This window comes from Phyllobates terribilis, unplaced genomic scaffold (assembly GCF_046119375.1).
Source record: "Phyllobates terribilis strain yellow unplaced genomic scaffold, ASM4611937v1 Scaffold_1__5_contigs__length_1240528914, whole genome shotgun sequence".
In the NCBI taxonomy this organism is placed as follows: Eukaryota; Metazoa; Chordata; class Amphibia; order Anura; family Dendrobatidae; genus Phyllobates; species Phyllobates terribilis.
The window spans coordinates 1,116,119,655-1,116,133,582 of record NW_027362761.1 but is presented as its reverse complement, the minus strand read 5'-3'; the positions used below and the strand labels follow the sequence as shown (position 1 = coordinate 1,116,133,582).

Genomic DNA, 13,928 nt, shown 5'->3' with positions numbered 1-13,928 from the left:
TTTGGAATCCTGGGGGAACCGTTACTCAGGGCGACCATAGACCATGTGCTGCAGCTTCTCTCAGGCACACAGGGGTATTGACCCTCAGGACAGACACGTAGGTTGTTTCACTTGCTGACCAGACACGCTTGACAAGAGTCCTCATAAACGGTAGAAAAGTAGCATTTAATAAGAAGCTGCACAGCCTGTGCAAGTTAAGTCTTATAAGCAGCAGGCTCCAGTGACAAACAGTACAGTTTCCTTATCAGCACAACAGTTCACAGGCTTCCCAGTAGTACAGCACAGCACAGTTCTAATGCAAAGGCACATTAATGAACACAGCATTCTTTACAGCACAGTGAGATGGAGGAGAGGGGAGGGTTTGCTGAGGGAGATGATCCCTGTGACACCATTTCTTACAGTCCTTATCTTTCTGCTTGACAATACTCTGCACTGCTAGTTCAGGAACTCTACCTGACCTGTGCTTAGCTTCACTCCTGACTTGACTCCTTTTCACTTGCCTTCTGTGAGATACAGATCATAAGCCACCTTTCTCTTCCCTTCAGCCAGACAGAAAACAACTTCCCCACAATCCCCCTGGGGCTCTGCTAAAACACTCCCCTTCTCCTGCGACTGTGTTAACCCCTCTAGTTGCTGGATGCTTCTGGAGCACAGAAAGTGTTGTCTCCTGTGCTTGTGTTACTTCTAATAGTTGCTGAATGCTTTTAAAGCAACAGCACTACTTCTGCATGTCACAATAGCATTATGCTGATCAGCGGTAGGTTAAGTGAGGAAGCCATGATCAGGGTAATGTGGTATAGACATTAAGTCTGACCAGCTAATGGTGCATTGATGGAAAACGCAAAAGTGTAACGTAAAAGAGTATTCAAAAGGTGAATGATTGTATCTCACGTTGGATAGTGCTTTACGTGCTGCAGTCTCCTCTTCTCTAGGTCTCCATTTGTGAACGGCTGAAAGGTCTTGATGAGGCCGCTGTGTTCACTATTTGACGCAAGTGGAAATGGAAGGATCGTGACTACATCTAAAAGTAAAACATCAATGAACAATATAAATCTCACATGTAAAAAAAAAAAAAAAGTAGTAGTGATATATGTTCATTTAAAATAAGCACATAAGGATGATAAGGGTTGCATTATTTTTGAATAAAGGAGATGATGAAAACGTCACTCATATACAAAGATACATGATCTGGTTTGGTTTTTGAAGATGGTGTCACACTGGCCTTCAGGAGAACCCTTGGTTTTCTGGCACAATAGGAAGTTTGAAATATAATAACGGCCATGATGTTGAGGCTCATTCGTTCAGAGGATTGTTTAGGATTCAACTTAAAAATATACATACATATTATGGAAAGTTCTGATCTCACAGTACTAGCATTATTATATATTTTCGTACATACTACAGTACAAATACTACAGAACAAGAGATCAGACGATTGCACGTTCAAGTTCCCCAAGGAGACTAAATAAAAGGTATAAAAAAATGAGTTTATTAATAAAAATAATAAATGAATCACCCCCATTTTCTCTCTTTAAGAACCAAAAAAATAAACATATTTGGTATCGCTGCATCTGTAAAAGTCTGATCTGTCAAAATATAAACTTAATTCAGCTGTAAGGAGAAAAAAATCAAAAACACCAGCTTTTAGGTCGCCGAAACTCAACTTACTATTGCATTTTTTTGGTTATCAACACTTTGTATGCAACCTAAGTACAAATAAAACATGTAAACTCATGGACTGTGCCCTCATGCAGCTCCAATAACAGAAAAATGCAAATGTTATGGGATTCATTGAATGGAGACCTAATAATTTATTTTGATAAATTTCAGATTTTTTTCTCTCAGTTTACTTTCTTATTTTTTTACCACTTCAGCCCATTTGGACTTTTTATATGGTAAAGTGAATGGTGTCATTTAAAAATAAACTTGTCCTGCAAAAAAGCAAGTCTCATATGACTGTGCTGATGGAAAAATACAAGGAAAAAAAAAAAAGGGAGGGTATAGCTTTTGCAAGAGGGGGAGGAAAAGTGAATGCGCAAAAGTGGAAAAATTGCTAAGTCATGAAGAGGGTAAGAGCTGGAGGTCAGACATGGTCAGTACGCCAGTCCCACTGTTTGGATCCTCTTGCACATAAATTGCAGAGTAATTCCATCTATCAAGTAGGGCAACCAGTTAGAATCAGGACTCCAAAAGCAACTTCTTTCCTAAAGAATGATGGGGTAAGATGTGTCAAATTGATTGAGAAGTGCACGGTTCCTGGTAAATTTGGCACAGCAAGGCCACATCAACTGGGGGCCGACCTAGTCTGGCTGCATACGGCCTCCCTTCCCTTTTGAGAGGCGCAAACTTTTCTGAAAAAAGTTACTGACATTTATGATTTTTTTTCCATTATGTAAGTGGAGTACAAGCATTGATATGTTCAAACTTTTGGGAGGACATTTTGAGAGGGAATCAAAGGAATACAAGGGGGAGCCATAACAATGAGATCTAAGCACCAGAACTAAAAAATTGTCACATTGTTTTTTTTCTGTTATTTCGCACAATGTTTAAAGAGATTTGGCAGCATAAATCAGAGTCCAGCTCTGTCATTTCTGGCTGATATGTTTTACTCTGAAAGTTTGCGGTATTTAAGAGAAAATCCATTTATCAGCCAGCTAGGGACCAATCCGCTCCGGTCACCAGTCCAAGAAAGGCGGTCTCTGGAGGATTCTCCCCATTACGATCTCCTTGAGTGACAAATCTCTCCCTAGACAAACATGAAAGGGGAGATCTGTAAGTCTAGGTGAGCGGGGCGTGGAGATGCCTCTTGGACAAGTTCCCCAAGCAGCCTGATCCTGGCTGGCTGTTAAATGTACGTCTTCTCTGAAATGCCGCTGCGTTTCAGACTATATTAGACCTGCCTGAAATTACAGAGCTGCACTCAGCTTTATACGGCCCATAGTTCGGGCAGCATGAATCAGCTTTTAGCATCTATTTACTCATAAGACATCTCTTTTAAGCAGGCGGAATTAAAGGGTAGCTACTTTCATTTCAGGAGGTGAGCAGCACTGATGACCTCCTGTTGACATGTGCTTGCCAGGACGAGTACAGAACTGGTGGGTATCGTGTAGTCGTCCTGGCTGCTCACCTCCTGAAAAATTCTATCAATGTTTAGACCAGAAGCCCCAGCATACCACAGGTTATTAATCAGGGTGGATCAGGGAAATGCAGTAGATATTACATACATTTAGATACAGATGCATCTCACTAAATTAGAATATCATCAAAAAGTTAATTTATTTCAGTTCTTCAATACAAAAAGTGAAACTCATATTATATGGAGTCATTACTGAGTGATCTATTTCAAGTGTTTATTTCTGTTAATGTTGATGATTATGGCTTACAGCCAATGAAAACACAAAAGTCAATATCTCAGTAAATTAGAATAATTAACAAAAAACACTTGCAAAGGCTTCCTAAGTGTTTAAAAAGGTCCCTTAGTCTGTTTTAGTAGGCTCCACAATCATGGGGAAGACTGCTGACTTGACCAATGTCCAGAATGCAGTCATTGACACACTCCACAAGGTCCCAGATTTCCAATTTTCATTTGGAAATCAAGGTCCCAGAGTCCAGAGGAAGAGTGGAGAGGACACAATCCAAGCTGCTTGAGGTCTAGTGTGAAGTTTCCACAATCAGTGATGGTTTGGGGAGCCATGTCATCTGCTGGTGTAGGTCCGCTGTGTTTTATCAAGACCAAAGTCAGCACTTTTTACAGTACTTCATGCTTCCCTCTGCCGACAAGCTTTTTGGAGATGGAAATTTCATTCTCCAGCAGGACTTGGCACCTGTCCACACTGCAAAAAAGTACCAATACCTGGTTTAAAAACAACAGTATCACTGTGCTTGATTGTCCAGCAAACTTGCCTGACCTTAACCCCATAGAGAATCTATGGGGTATTGTCAAGAGGAAGATGAGAGACACCAGACCCAATAATGCAGACGAGCTGAAGACTGCTAACACCTCAGCAGTGCCACAGGCTGATCACCGCCATGCCACGCCGCGGTGATGTAGTAGTAATTGATGCAAAAGGAGCCCCAACCAAGTATTGAGAGCCTTTGCTGAACATACATTTCAGTAGGACATTTCAGATTTTAAAATAATTTTTCAAGCTGTTATTATAAAGTATTCTAATTTACCGAGATAATGACTTTTGTGTTTTCATTGGCTGTAAGGCATAATCATCAACATTAACAGAAATAAACACTTGAAATAGATCACTCTGTAATGACTCTATATAATATACGAGTTTCACTTTTTGCATTGAAGAACTAAATAAATGAACTTTTTGATGATATTCTAATTTAGTGAGATGCACCTATATATCTCGACTTCAGCAAAGCATTTGATAAAGTGTCTCATACTATCCTTAGTGAAAAAATTACCAAGTATAGGATTGACAAGGCTACAGATAGGTGGATTCATAACGGGCTCAACGATTGTACTCAAAGAGTGGTAATAAATGGTTGCACATCTAATTGCAAGAGTGTGTCAAGTGGGGTACCACAAAGCTTTGTCCTGGCCCCAGTGTTATTTACCATTTTTTAAAATGATCTAGATAAGAGAACTGAAGGTAAACTAATCAAATTTGAGGATGCAAAGCTAGGAGGAATAGGTAAAACTAGAGAAGACAGAAAAGGATTCAGAAGGATCTAGATAAGCTTGAACAATGGGCAGCAACTAATAGAATGATATTTAACAGGTAGAAATTCAAGATTCTACATCTACAGAATGGGAGGAATAGGACTAAGCAGCAACAGCACATGTGAAAAAGACTTGGCTATACTAATAGATCACAGACTGCACATGAGTCAACAGTGTGCTGCAGCAGCAAAAAAGGCAAACAGTTCTGGGATGTATTAAGAGACGCATAGAGTCTAGATCACGTGAAGTAATTATCCAGCTCTACTTCATCTTGTTCAGACCTCATTTGGAATGCTTTGTCCAGTTCTGGGCGCCACATTTTAAAAAAAGACATGAAGAAACTGGAGCAAATTCAGAGAAGAGCTACTAGGATGGTGAGCAGGCTGCGAACTATGTTCTACAAGGAACGGTTAAAGGATCTGGGAATGTTTAGAATGCAAAAAATAAGACTGAGAGGAGACTTAGTAGCTGTCTACAAATATCTGAAGGGATGTCACAGCGTAGAGGGATCAGCTTTATTCTCATTTGCACATGGGAACACGAGAAGCAATGGGATGAAACTGAATGGGAGAAGATACAGATTAGATATTAGAAAAATCTTTTTGACAGCGAGGGTGATCAATGAGTGGAACAGGCTGCCACGAGAAGTGGTGAGTTCTCCTTCAATGGAAGTCTTCATACAGTGGATGGACAGACATCTGTCTGAGATGGTTTAGTGAATCCTGCATTGAGCCGGGGGTTGGACAAGATGACCCTGGAGGTCACTTCCAACTCTAAACATTCTAGGTTTCTATGATTCTATGATAAATATGCCTCTTTTTAGGTAAATGGGTCAATTATTTCTCATCAGCTCATCATCTTCTATTACACATTCCTGTAAAATCTCACTATCTTGTGACTAGTTCTTCAAGCTATGCCTGCTATTAGGAAGGATATTATATTTTATCTTCACAGATTATGTGGGAGGATACAATAGCGGTAAAAGTAATCTAGGGGTTTTCCAGTGTTTAAAATTAATGAACTATCCTTATGACAGGCAAAAAATAATTATGGTTTTTGTCTGTACCGAAGTAAACAGGTGTATTCATTCTCTAAATCCACATTAGTCACAGGTTGATGGATAACTTAAGGGGCATTCCTATCTCCAAGATCCTATCCAAATATGTAGTAGGTGTAATAATAATAAAAAATAATAATCATATTATTAGCAAATACCACCAATTAGAAATATAGTACAGTTCTTCTGATTCGCTACGTCGCTTACCCCATGTGCAGGGCATTGCAGTAGCTTACGTATTCAAGGTTACGACCACTAATAGCTAACTGTCACTATATGAGTGGTTTTAACCATGGATACCTAAGCTACTGCAATGCCCTGCACATGGGTTAAGTGACACACTGAATCAGAAGAACTATACTACATTTATAATTGGGAGGTATGTGCCAATATCATTATTACACCTATTAGGGTCTTGGGAATACCCCTTTAAGAACATGCTAGTAATGTTAGAAGTTGAAAAACACATTTAAGACCCATGTATTACACAATAATTATAGGAATCCAAGGGGTAATATTTCTCCTTGCGGAGAGTGACATGTTAAGCATGTTGAGTGAGAAGACCTTTATATTCTAAGTCATGTGATAAGGCTCATTAAAGGGTCACTATTGACTTTTAGGATTGCTACTTCCTATAGGTGGCACTAGAGTTCTGGTCCTCTTCCTCACTGAAGAGACAATTTGCACAATAATTATAGCTAAACCTACACTCTATGAATCCAGCTTAAGGATATGTGCACACGGCATCTTTTCCAGGCAGATTCCACCTGGAATCCTCCTGAAAGCCACTTTAAAAAGTGCTGCAAAAGCGTAAAAAAAAACAAAAATGAACAAAGTGCAGAGCAATATCAAAACGACATTGCTGTGCACATATTCTATGCATTGATATGTCTTTTAAGCGCGGTTAAAAGAAGTTACATGTTCAGTCTTTGGATAGCTTCCTTTTGCCACTACACCACTACAGTGTAAAATGAAGAGAAAAACATCCGCAGCTGAACCTCTGCAAAAACCGATGGCCAGGCCGCCAGCGAAGCCGCTTCAGGAAAATGCCTGTATTTTCTTAATGCAATTTCGCCTAAAATAAAACCAGTCATTGGCACACACCCTAACACTCGGCACCGCAAGCATCTGTGGCGCCCCTGAGAGTTCAGTCGCCACAGAGGTAATGCACTTCACCCAGAGGTGTGGCATCTCCTCTCAGGTAAGGATGGAGTACTGCCCGGGACCCCAACACCTGCACTCAACACTACACTACTCCAGGCCGGCTGGAAGGGCATTATGCACTTCTTCTGCTGCCCCGTCCCTGGCTGGAGTGGGGGGGTACCAAGTAGTGGGTGTGGGTGGAGGATGCAGAACAGTGGAGCACTTGAAGAGAGATATATAGATAGATATATCTATCTATCTATCTATCTATCTATCTATCTCTATATATCTATGAAGCCATCTTTTTAGGGAGTAGTAAGAGCGAGTCAGAAGAGGAGAAGTGAAGGGAGCAGAGGCTCTTCAGGAGCTCTGCTCGGGAGGCAGGCTCGGCCTGTCATGCCCAAGACAGAGAGGAGTGGGAGCTAGGGAGGAAGGCTCCAGTAAAAGAAGGGATCCCAGGGGGTACGGTGAGTGCAGGACGGCACCCATACGGCCGAATCTGCCAGGCGTCACAGGGATCAGGCCGCAAGAAGGGAACCGGTCCATGGACTAGCCGAGTTACTTTAAGTCTCAGCTAGAAAACCGGAGGCTTCTGCACTTTCAAGGTGCAGTTGCCACATCCGCACCTAAGCCGCCGAGAAGGGCACCAAGCAAGGTCCGGGAACTTCGAGTTGCCCAGAGGGATCTCAAGGTACCCGATCGGGACTTTGTGTGGCGGGGCGCAGGGAAGGAGGGAGAGACCCAGCGCAGGAAGTCGGCTAAGAAAGGAACATACAGAGAGGGGTCTCATTAAGTGTTCTTGAGATCCTTGAGGAAGTGCTGAACCCCTCCCTGGTTAACGCAGTGCGACGTGTGAGACTGTCAGCTGTATAGTGCTACCTGAGGAACCTGAATAACTGAGTAAACTTGGATGACTGCACCCCACTGTTTCAGTTCAACATTTCTACCACGCTATCGCTCCTGCACTACAACGCCCAGCATCACCATCTGCACCTACACTGTCCTGGAGCTGTGCTCTGCCTGTGGAGAGCCGCACCAACCCAGCTGCCCTAACATCTGCTCCAGAGGTCTGCAGCAGCGCCGGTACCCATTACCGGGAACCACAGGTGGCATCACGAGACAAAACCGTTTATCATCCCTTCAAGCAACAAACCCCCCTTTTAAAGAGTGACCCCAGGGTACGGGCCCGGGAGCCGACCGCCGTGACATCCCAAGAAGGTAAAGGCCCGGGTACCAAGTCCCCCCATATCCTCCTGGGTGAGTCACATCTTCATACATTATACTCCTCTACATGACAGCGGAATATGTGTTGATCGGCGGCGGTCCGACTGCTGGGATCCGCACCAATGGGCAGGACTTTTATCCTTGTTAGAATGGAGAGGCAGTATGTATGTGGGTCTGCCCCTCTATTCATTCCCTGTGGGGTTACCGAATGCTGCACTTGGCTTTCTCTGGCAGCCCCATTGATAATCTCACCCGGTGAATAACTGTTTAGCCCTATAGAGAACGAGTGGAGTGGCGGTGGGGCATCCAACTTGCAGCTTCATTATGTATGAGGGATAAAAGGTACCTGATTGGGGATAAAAATTCCCTGTCCTGACCGCTGTGACCTGCAGCAATTAGCAGGTCCCCATCAATCAATAGACAACCCCTTGGATTGCTGTCTTTGGCATGTGCCAAGAACCTTAGGCTAGTATGGTGGGACGTCGCTATACTGAGAACAGTCCGGCCTCAAATGTTGTGATCACCCCCCTGTTGTGACCAGTGAGGAAGCCGCGAATGATCAGAGTCTGGGTGCAGCAATGCCCTGCCGGACCAGTCCAATGATGAGGACGTGCTAAAGATGGCAATAAAAGAGGCTTTAGCGCTGGTAGGAACCATTGTTTGAGCTATGCTTGACTTGATTGGGATGAAGGATTAGGGCTATAAATGGTACAAGGGTGGTTTGAGAGTCTGAGGGGGTCCTGACAGATTCCTTTTAAATATTTTATGCAAATTTTTGAAAATTATAGACATGTATTAACAAATACTCTACATGTCAGAAGTAATATACCTGATTCCAATGGACACACAAGTATTGCTTTTTCTTCCAACCTTCTCAAATGCCCAGAAATCCATGACATGCAGATACGAGGATCCTTGGAAGGTCGTTGGTGAGGAGGACTGACGTCCAGCACTCTGTAGGTTTTGGCTGTGGCATAGAAGAAGGTTTCACTGTGTTGGACTTCTACTTCCAGACTGTGCACAACCCAGGCCCTGACCACCGCATAGTATATATCTATAGAGTCCTCCCTGTAGACCATGCTACTCGGAAACTCCAGTCTCACCCAGAGTCTCCGAAGCTGATGAAGATTTCTCTCATTTCTCCATTGCTTTTTGAACACTACAATACCCGTTCTAAATTCCGAGGAAGCCACAACATCCAGATGCACCGTGCAAGGGCCGGAGCACAGGTACTCCACAGAAAGATTTGCATTGGCAAGTGTTTCTGGCAAATCCTCAAGAGTTACATAGTCTTTGTTATTCAAGTATTGTTCCGAGTGTTTGGTTACTGATGTTGTCTCCTTCATGTAGCATAAAAATGGAACCTGTAGAAAGAGGAAATCATCAATCTCTGGGACATTGCAGTGACGGATTTTCATGTAATATACAGCATTGGCAAACAGAATATACTTGCATATATGTGTGCTATATTGGCAGAGAGGACTACTGTTGCATCTAAACTTATACAAAAATTATAATCCTCATGGAGCCCATATCATTTAAAAAACAGTGCCTCACCTGTCTTCAGGTTGTGTGTGGTATTGCAGCTTTGTCTTATTTTCCACAATATCAGATACAACCCACCTCACCTGGTTCCTGCTGCGAGTCCTCATGCTAGATAACCCTGCTTCCCTTCTGATTTAACGTTGGCTCGTCTTCTGCCTCAGACCCGGGTGGTTTAGGCCTTTGCTTTCCTTGTTTGCAAGACAACCAAGACATTCAGTACTGTAATTTAAAGCTCCAGGGTTGCATGCAACGCAAAATATCTAAAAGGGCCTCCAGTATCTGAAAGGGCCTCCAACTTTCACACGTCTTTGAAAATATTGGTCTTCACAAATTGGTGAAGGGACCTTTTGCCCTTCCCAACCCTCCAGGCTCGCACGTAACTGAAAATTCTGAGGTTATACCTCTGAAGGCAATCAAACCCCCATGTGGTATCAGGCCCTGGTGGCCTAATTAAAGGCTACTCAAGCTTCTGCGCTTAGTCTGATTTTTTTCCATGCTTGGCAATTTGTTGCAATCACATCTACTGTGTTCTTGACTTGCTCCTGACCTCGGTCTTGTTCCTTTAGAATTGTTCTCTGGTTCCTGTGTGGATCCATTCCAGGAATCGACTCCTGGCCTGTAGTCTGAGATTCTATCTCACATTTTGGCTTTTTGCATCCGGATTCCTTATTCTGGTACCTTTTGGCTGTATTCCTGACGTCTTCACACTGGACACCAATCAGGATAAATCAACCTGGGAGTCTGTCCAGGAAATACCACACAGCCTTGCAGGAGTTAAAGGGAATGTATCATCAAAAAAAATTAAACTATTATTAAAATCAGGTTTTTGTGATGAATGTATTGTATAAAAAATGTTGGTTATGTTTTTTTTTTTGTCACATCACAATCTGTATTAAAAACAAATTAGAAATCTTGCAGTTTTCACACTGGCCACTAGGGTTGCTCTAGATTCACACTTTCTGTTCTTTCAGGAAGAGTTTTCAGAATCTTCATTATCATCACAGGCAGGATAGCAATGGTAGTCTATTGCTGTTAATGTCTATGTCAATTCACTGAAAGCACTTTTCATACTGATCATGATATGAAAAAAAAGTCTAAATAAAAACAAACTAAAAAAAAAATAATAATAATAATAATAGGTCCAACATAAAAACCTGATTTAAACAGCAGGTTATTTTCTGATGATATATTCCCTTTAACCCCATTCAAGGCAGTATGGTCTTTCAAATACAGATCACAATAATAATAAAAAAAATCCCCAAAACTTGTATAAAATACATTTAACATAAAATCCTGGTTTAAACGTTCGTTCACTTTCTGATAGCACATTCCCTTAAGGATAATAACAGGGATATTATGTAGTCTCCGCACCTCAGTCGAGCCAATACCAAACCCACTGCGGCTAAGAGGATCATCAGGCTGGGTGGACAGAGACTGAACATACTTGGACTTGTGAACTCTTTCACCCTTTAGCTGGATTCATAAAAATGCTCATTTTAGTATCAGGATTGTATAGTCATTCTCACATAAATTACTTTTCAAAAGTAAATACATCAGCCTCATCAGGTCTAAGAGATTTATTTAATAATGCATGTGATTTGTATTTTGAAGTCTGGTGACTAATCCAGTTTAACACATTTCCTGTTTTTAGGACTTTAAAAGAAAAAAAATCTGGACAGTCCTTTAAAGTAACAGAATTAACAAAATTAAAGGGGTTGGCACCCCCCTAAGATCATCTTTTATTTGCTCAGGCGGCTGCCAGATGTAAACACATGGAACGGATCTGCATAGTGCGGCTTCATTCACTGTGTAAGGGTATGTGCCCACGATGTGTACCAGCCCGTGACCCCGACACTGCAGAATAGCCGCTGGCGTCTTCCGCGCATTCATTATGCAAATGAGCGGCGCCATTTATTTATTTTTTTTTTTTGTACATGCTGACTTACCTCATGGATGTTAAGTCTATGGGGAAAACTAACATGCGGACCCGCAAGAGAAATTGACAAGCTGTGGATCTGAAAGACGCGCCGCATGTCAGTTTCCGCGGGTGATCCGCAGGTGCACGGAGACACACCGTGGACATGGGATATCTAGAAATCCATCCACTATGCTGTAACATCTGGCAGCCGCGGGTTTGACGCTGCATAAGCACGCAGCATTTCCTGATCATGTGCACATACCCTAACGGAGCTGTTCCACGCTAATTACGCTACGCATTGAATGAAGCTTTGCAACTCCATTCCATATTATTAATTTATTTATTGTTATAGCGCCATTTATTCCATGGCGCTTTACATGTGAAAAAGGGGGTATACATGGCAAAAACAATTACAATGATCTTTAACAAAACATGACGGCGACTGGTACAGGAGGAGCGAGGACCGTGCCCGCGAGGGGTCACAGTCTACATGGAAGTATTTGGTCAGTATTTTACATCAGTATGTAAGCCAAAACCAGGAGTGGGTGATAAATACAGAAGTGGTGACGTGTTTCTATTATACTTTTCCTCTGATTCCACTCCAGATTTTGGCTTACAAATACTGATGTAAAATACTGAACATGCATTATTTTCTGGGGCTTTTCAAGTCCGGTAGAAAAGCATGGGGAAAAAGACCAAAAAAAAAAAATGCCACACCTAGGAGCATGCGGTTACCAAAAAGCCGCAAATTTAAAGGAAACATTGTTTTGACTATAGACTTGCAATGATTTTGAGCAGGAAAAAAAAAAAAGTCCTGCGTTTCCATACAAATGGCGACGCTGAAACTAACCTAATGATGAAGGCATCTCCATGACATTATATATATATATATATATATATATATATACATATATACACATACATACACACTATATAATGACTAGAATCCATAGATTTACAGCACCCTTACAAACCAAATATCCTGCATGGGATTTTCTAATTGCGCAGATTTTATTGGATTTGTCACTAATTAAATTAATAATTTGAGTGCACGGGAGCGCCATTATCCTGACGTTAGTAAACGCGCCGTCTCTCACAGTTCTCATGTGGGGGACTAATTGTAGAGTTGTAATAACAGGGATTTGAAGTCCCACCGCTTGCAGGATTAGCGACTAATATCTGGGGAAGAAAAACAAGTTCTGAACAATCCGAGATTCAGAGATCAGCTAAAGCCTCATCTGTATGATAAATAAATGTCTGCAATATTCCTGTACAATATGCAATGCACAAACATGAGCTATGTTACAATTGTTCAAATATAAATGTGTTGCAAAAAATAATAAATTATTTAGTATCTGAGATCCGTGTCAGGGATCCTCAATCTGAGGTTCTCCAGTTGTTGAGAAACTACATTTCCCAGCATGCATGGCGTTGTAGTTTGACAGCTGGAGAGGCTTAGATTGGAAGCTGAAAACTAACATATAGTATGATTATAATGCAAATAATATGATATATATAGGTGGAAATATTAGGGCAAGGTATAATACGCAGCGATCAATGTAACCAGCCACGGAACCGGTTGTTACATTGTATATATAGGAGTAATGACTCACATAGACACAATGTATAGAGAAGACAACACTCAAGCCAATGAGATAAGACAGATCATCTACTTAGCAGGAGTACAATGTAGATACACAAGGGAGGGCAAGGGGCACAGTGTGCCAGGCTGGCATGGGAGAGGATTAGAGAGTGGATAAAGCTTGGAGTCCTCACCATGCAAAGCAGCAGAACAAAGGGGGCACCTGGCATGTATGACCACCAGTGCCGCATTCTTCTTCCCTGTCCTCGTCTTCTTGTGCTGCAGGGTGGGGCTGCCAGGTGGAAGCACAGGAATACCTGTGTACATGGGCAGGTGCTGCTCTGATCCTCCCTCCTGTCTCGCCCCCTCCTTCTCAGGTAATCTCATTAGATCCACGTCTGCATTGGTGATTTATTTTTAGAGCGCTGATATACGGTAGGGGGAACTTACAGTATAGACAACATATACATGGACAAAATGGATGGGCCAATGCTCTTTTATTTGGATAGGATTTCCTTATAGTGTGGTCTCACACTGCGGCGGCTTTTAGGTTGCAGCTGTATGGGGGCGCTGATATCAGAGGGGCCCACCAGGTGATAAGAACGGGCAGAGAAAAGGTGTGATGTCAGATCAGGGTAAGGGCTCGTTCAGACATCTGGTTTTCTTGTATAGGTGCTATCCGCAGTTTTCATTGAAAGAACTCTCTCCTATTACAGTCTATGGAGCTGTTCACATTATCCATATATTCTTGCGGACTAAGGACTCCGCACAAGATCAT

General features: G+C 42.1%; 1 protein-coding gene across 1 annotated transcript in view; it reads right to left on the bottom strand.

Annotated features, from left to right (window-relative positions):
• The window catches only part of SEL1L3 (SEL1L family member 3), a 64,486-nt gene extending 50,987 nt beyond the window's left edge, over positions 1 to 13,499 (bottom strand). Inside the window, exons 1-3 of the mRNA XM_073646571.1 lie at positions 13,345 to 13,499; positions 8,935 to 9,469; positions 892 to 1,021 (exon numbers count right to left, since the gene is read on the bottom strand). Coding sequence (XP_073502672.1) covers positions 892 to 1,021; positions 8,935 to 9,469; positions 13,345 to 13,401 — 722 coding nt within the window. The 5' untranslated portion in view covers positions 13,402 to 13,499. The remainder of the gene's footprint in view (positions 1 to 891; positions 1,022 to 8,934; positions 9,470 to 13,344) is intronic.
• Between the last annotated feature and the right edge of the window lie 429 nt (positions 13,500 to 13,928).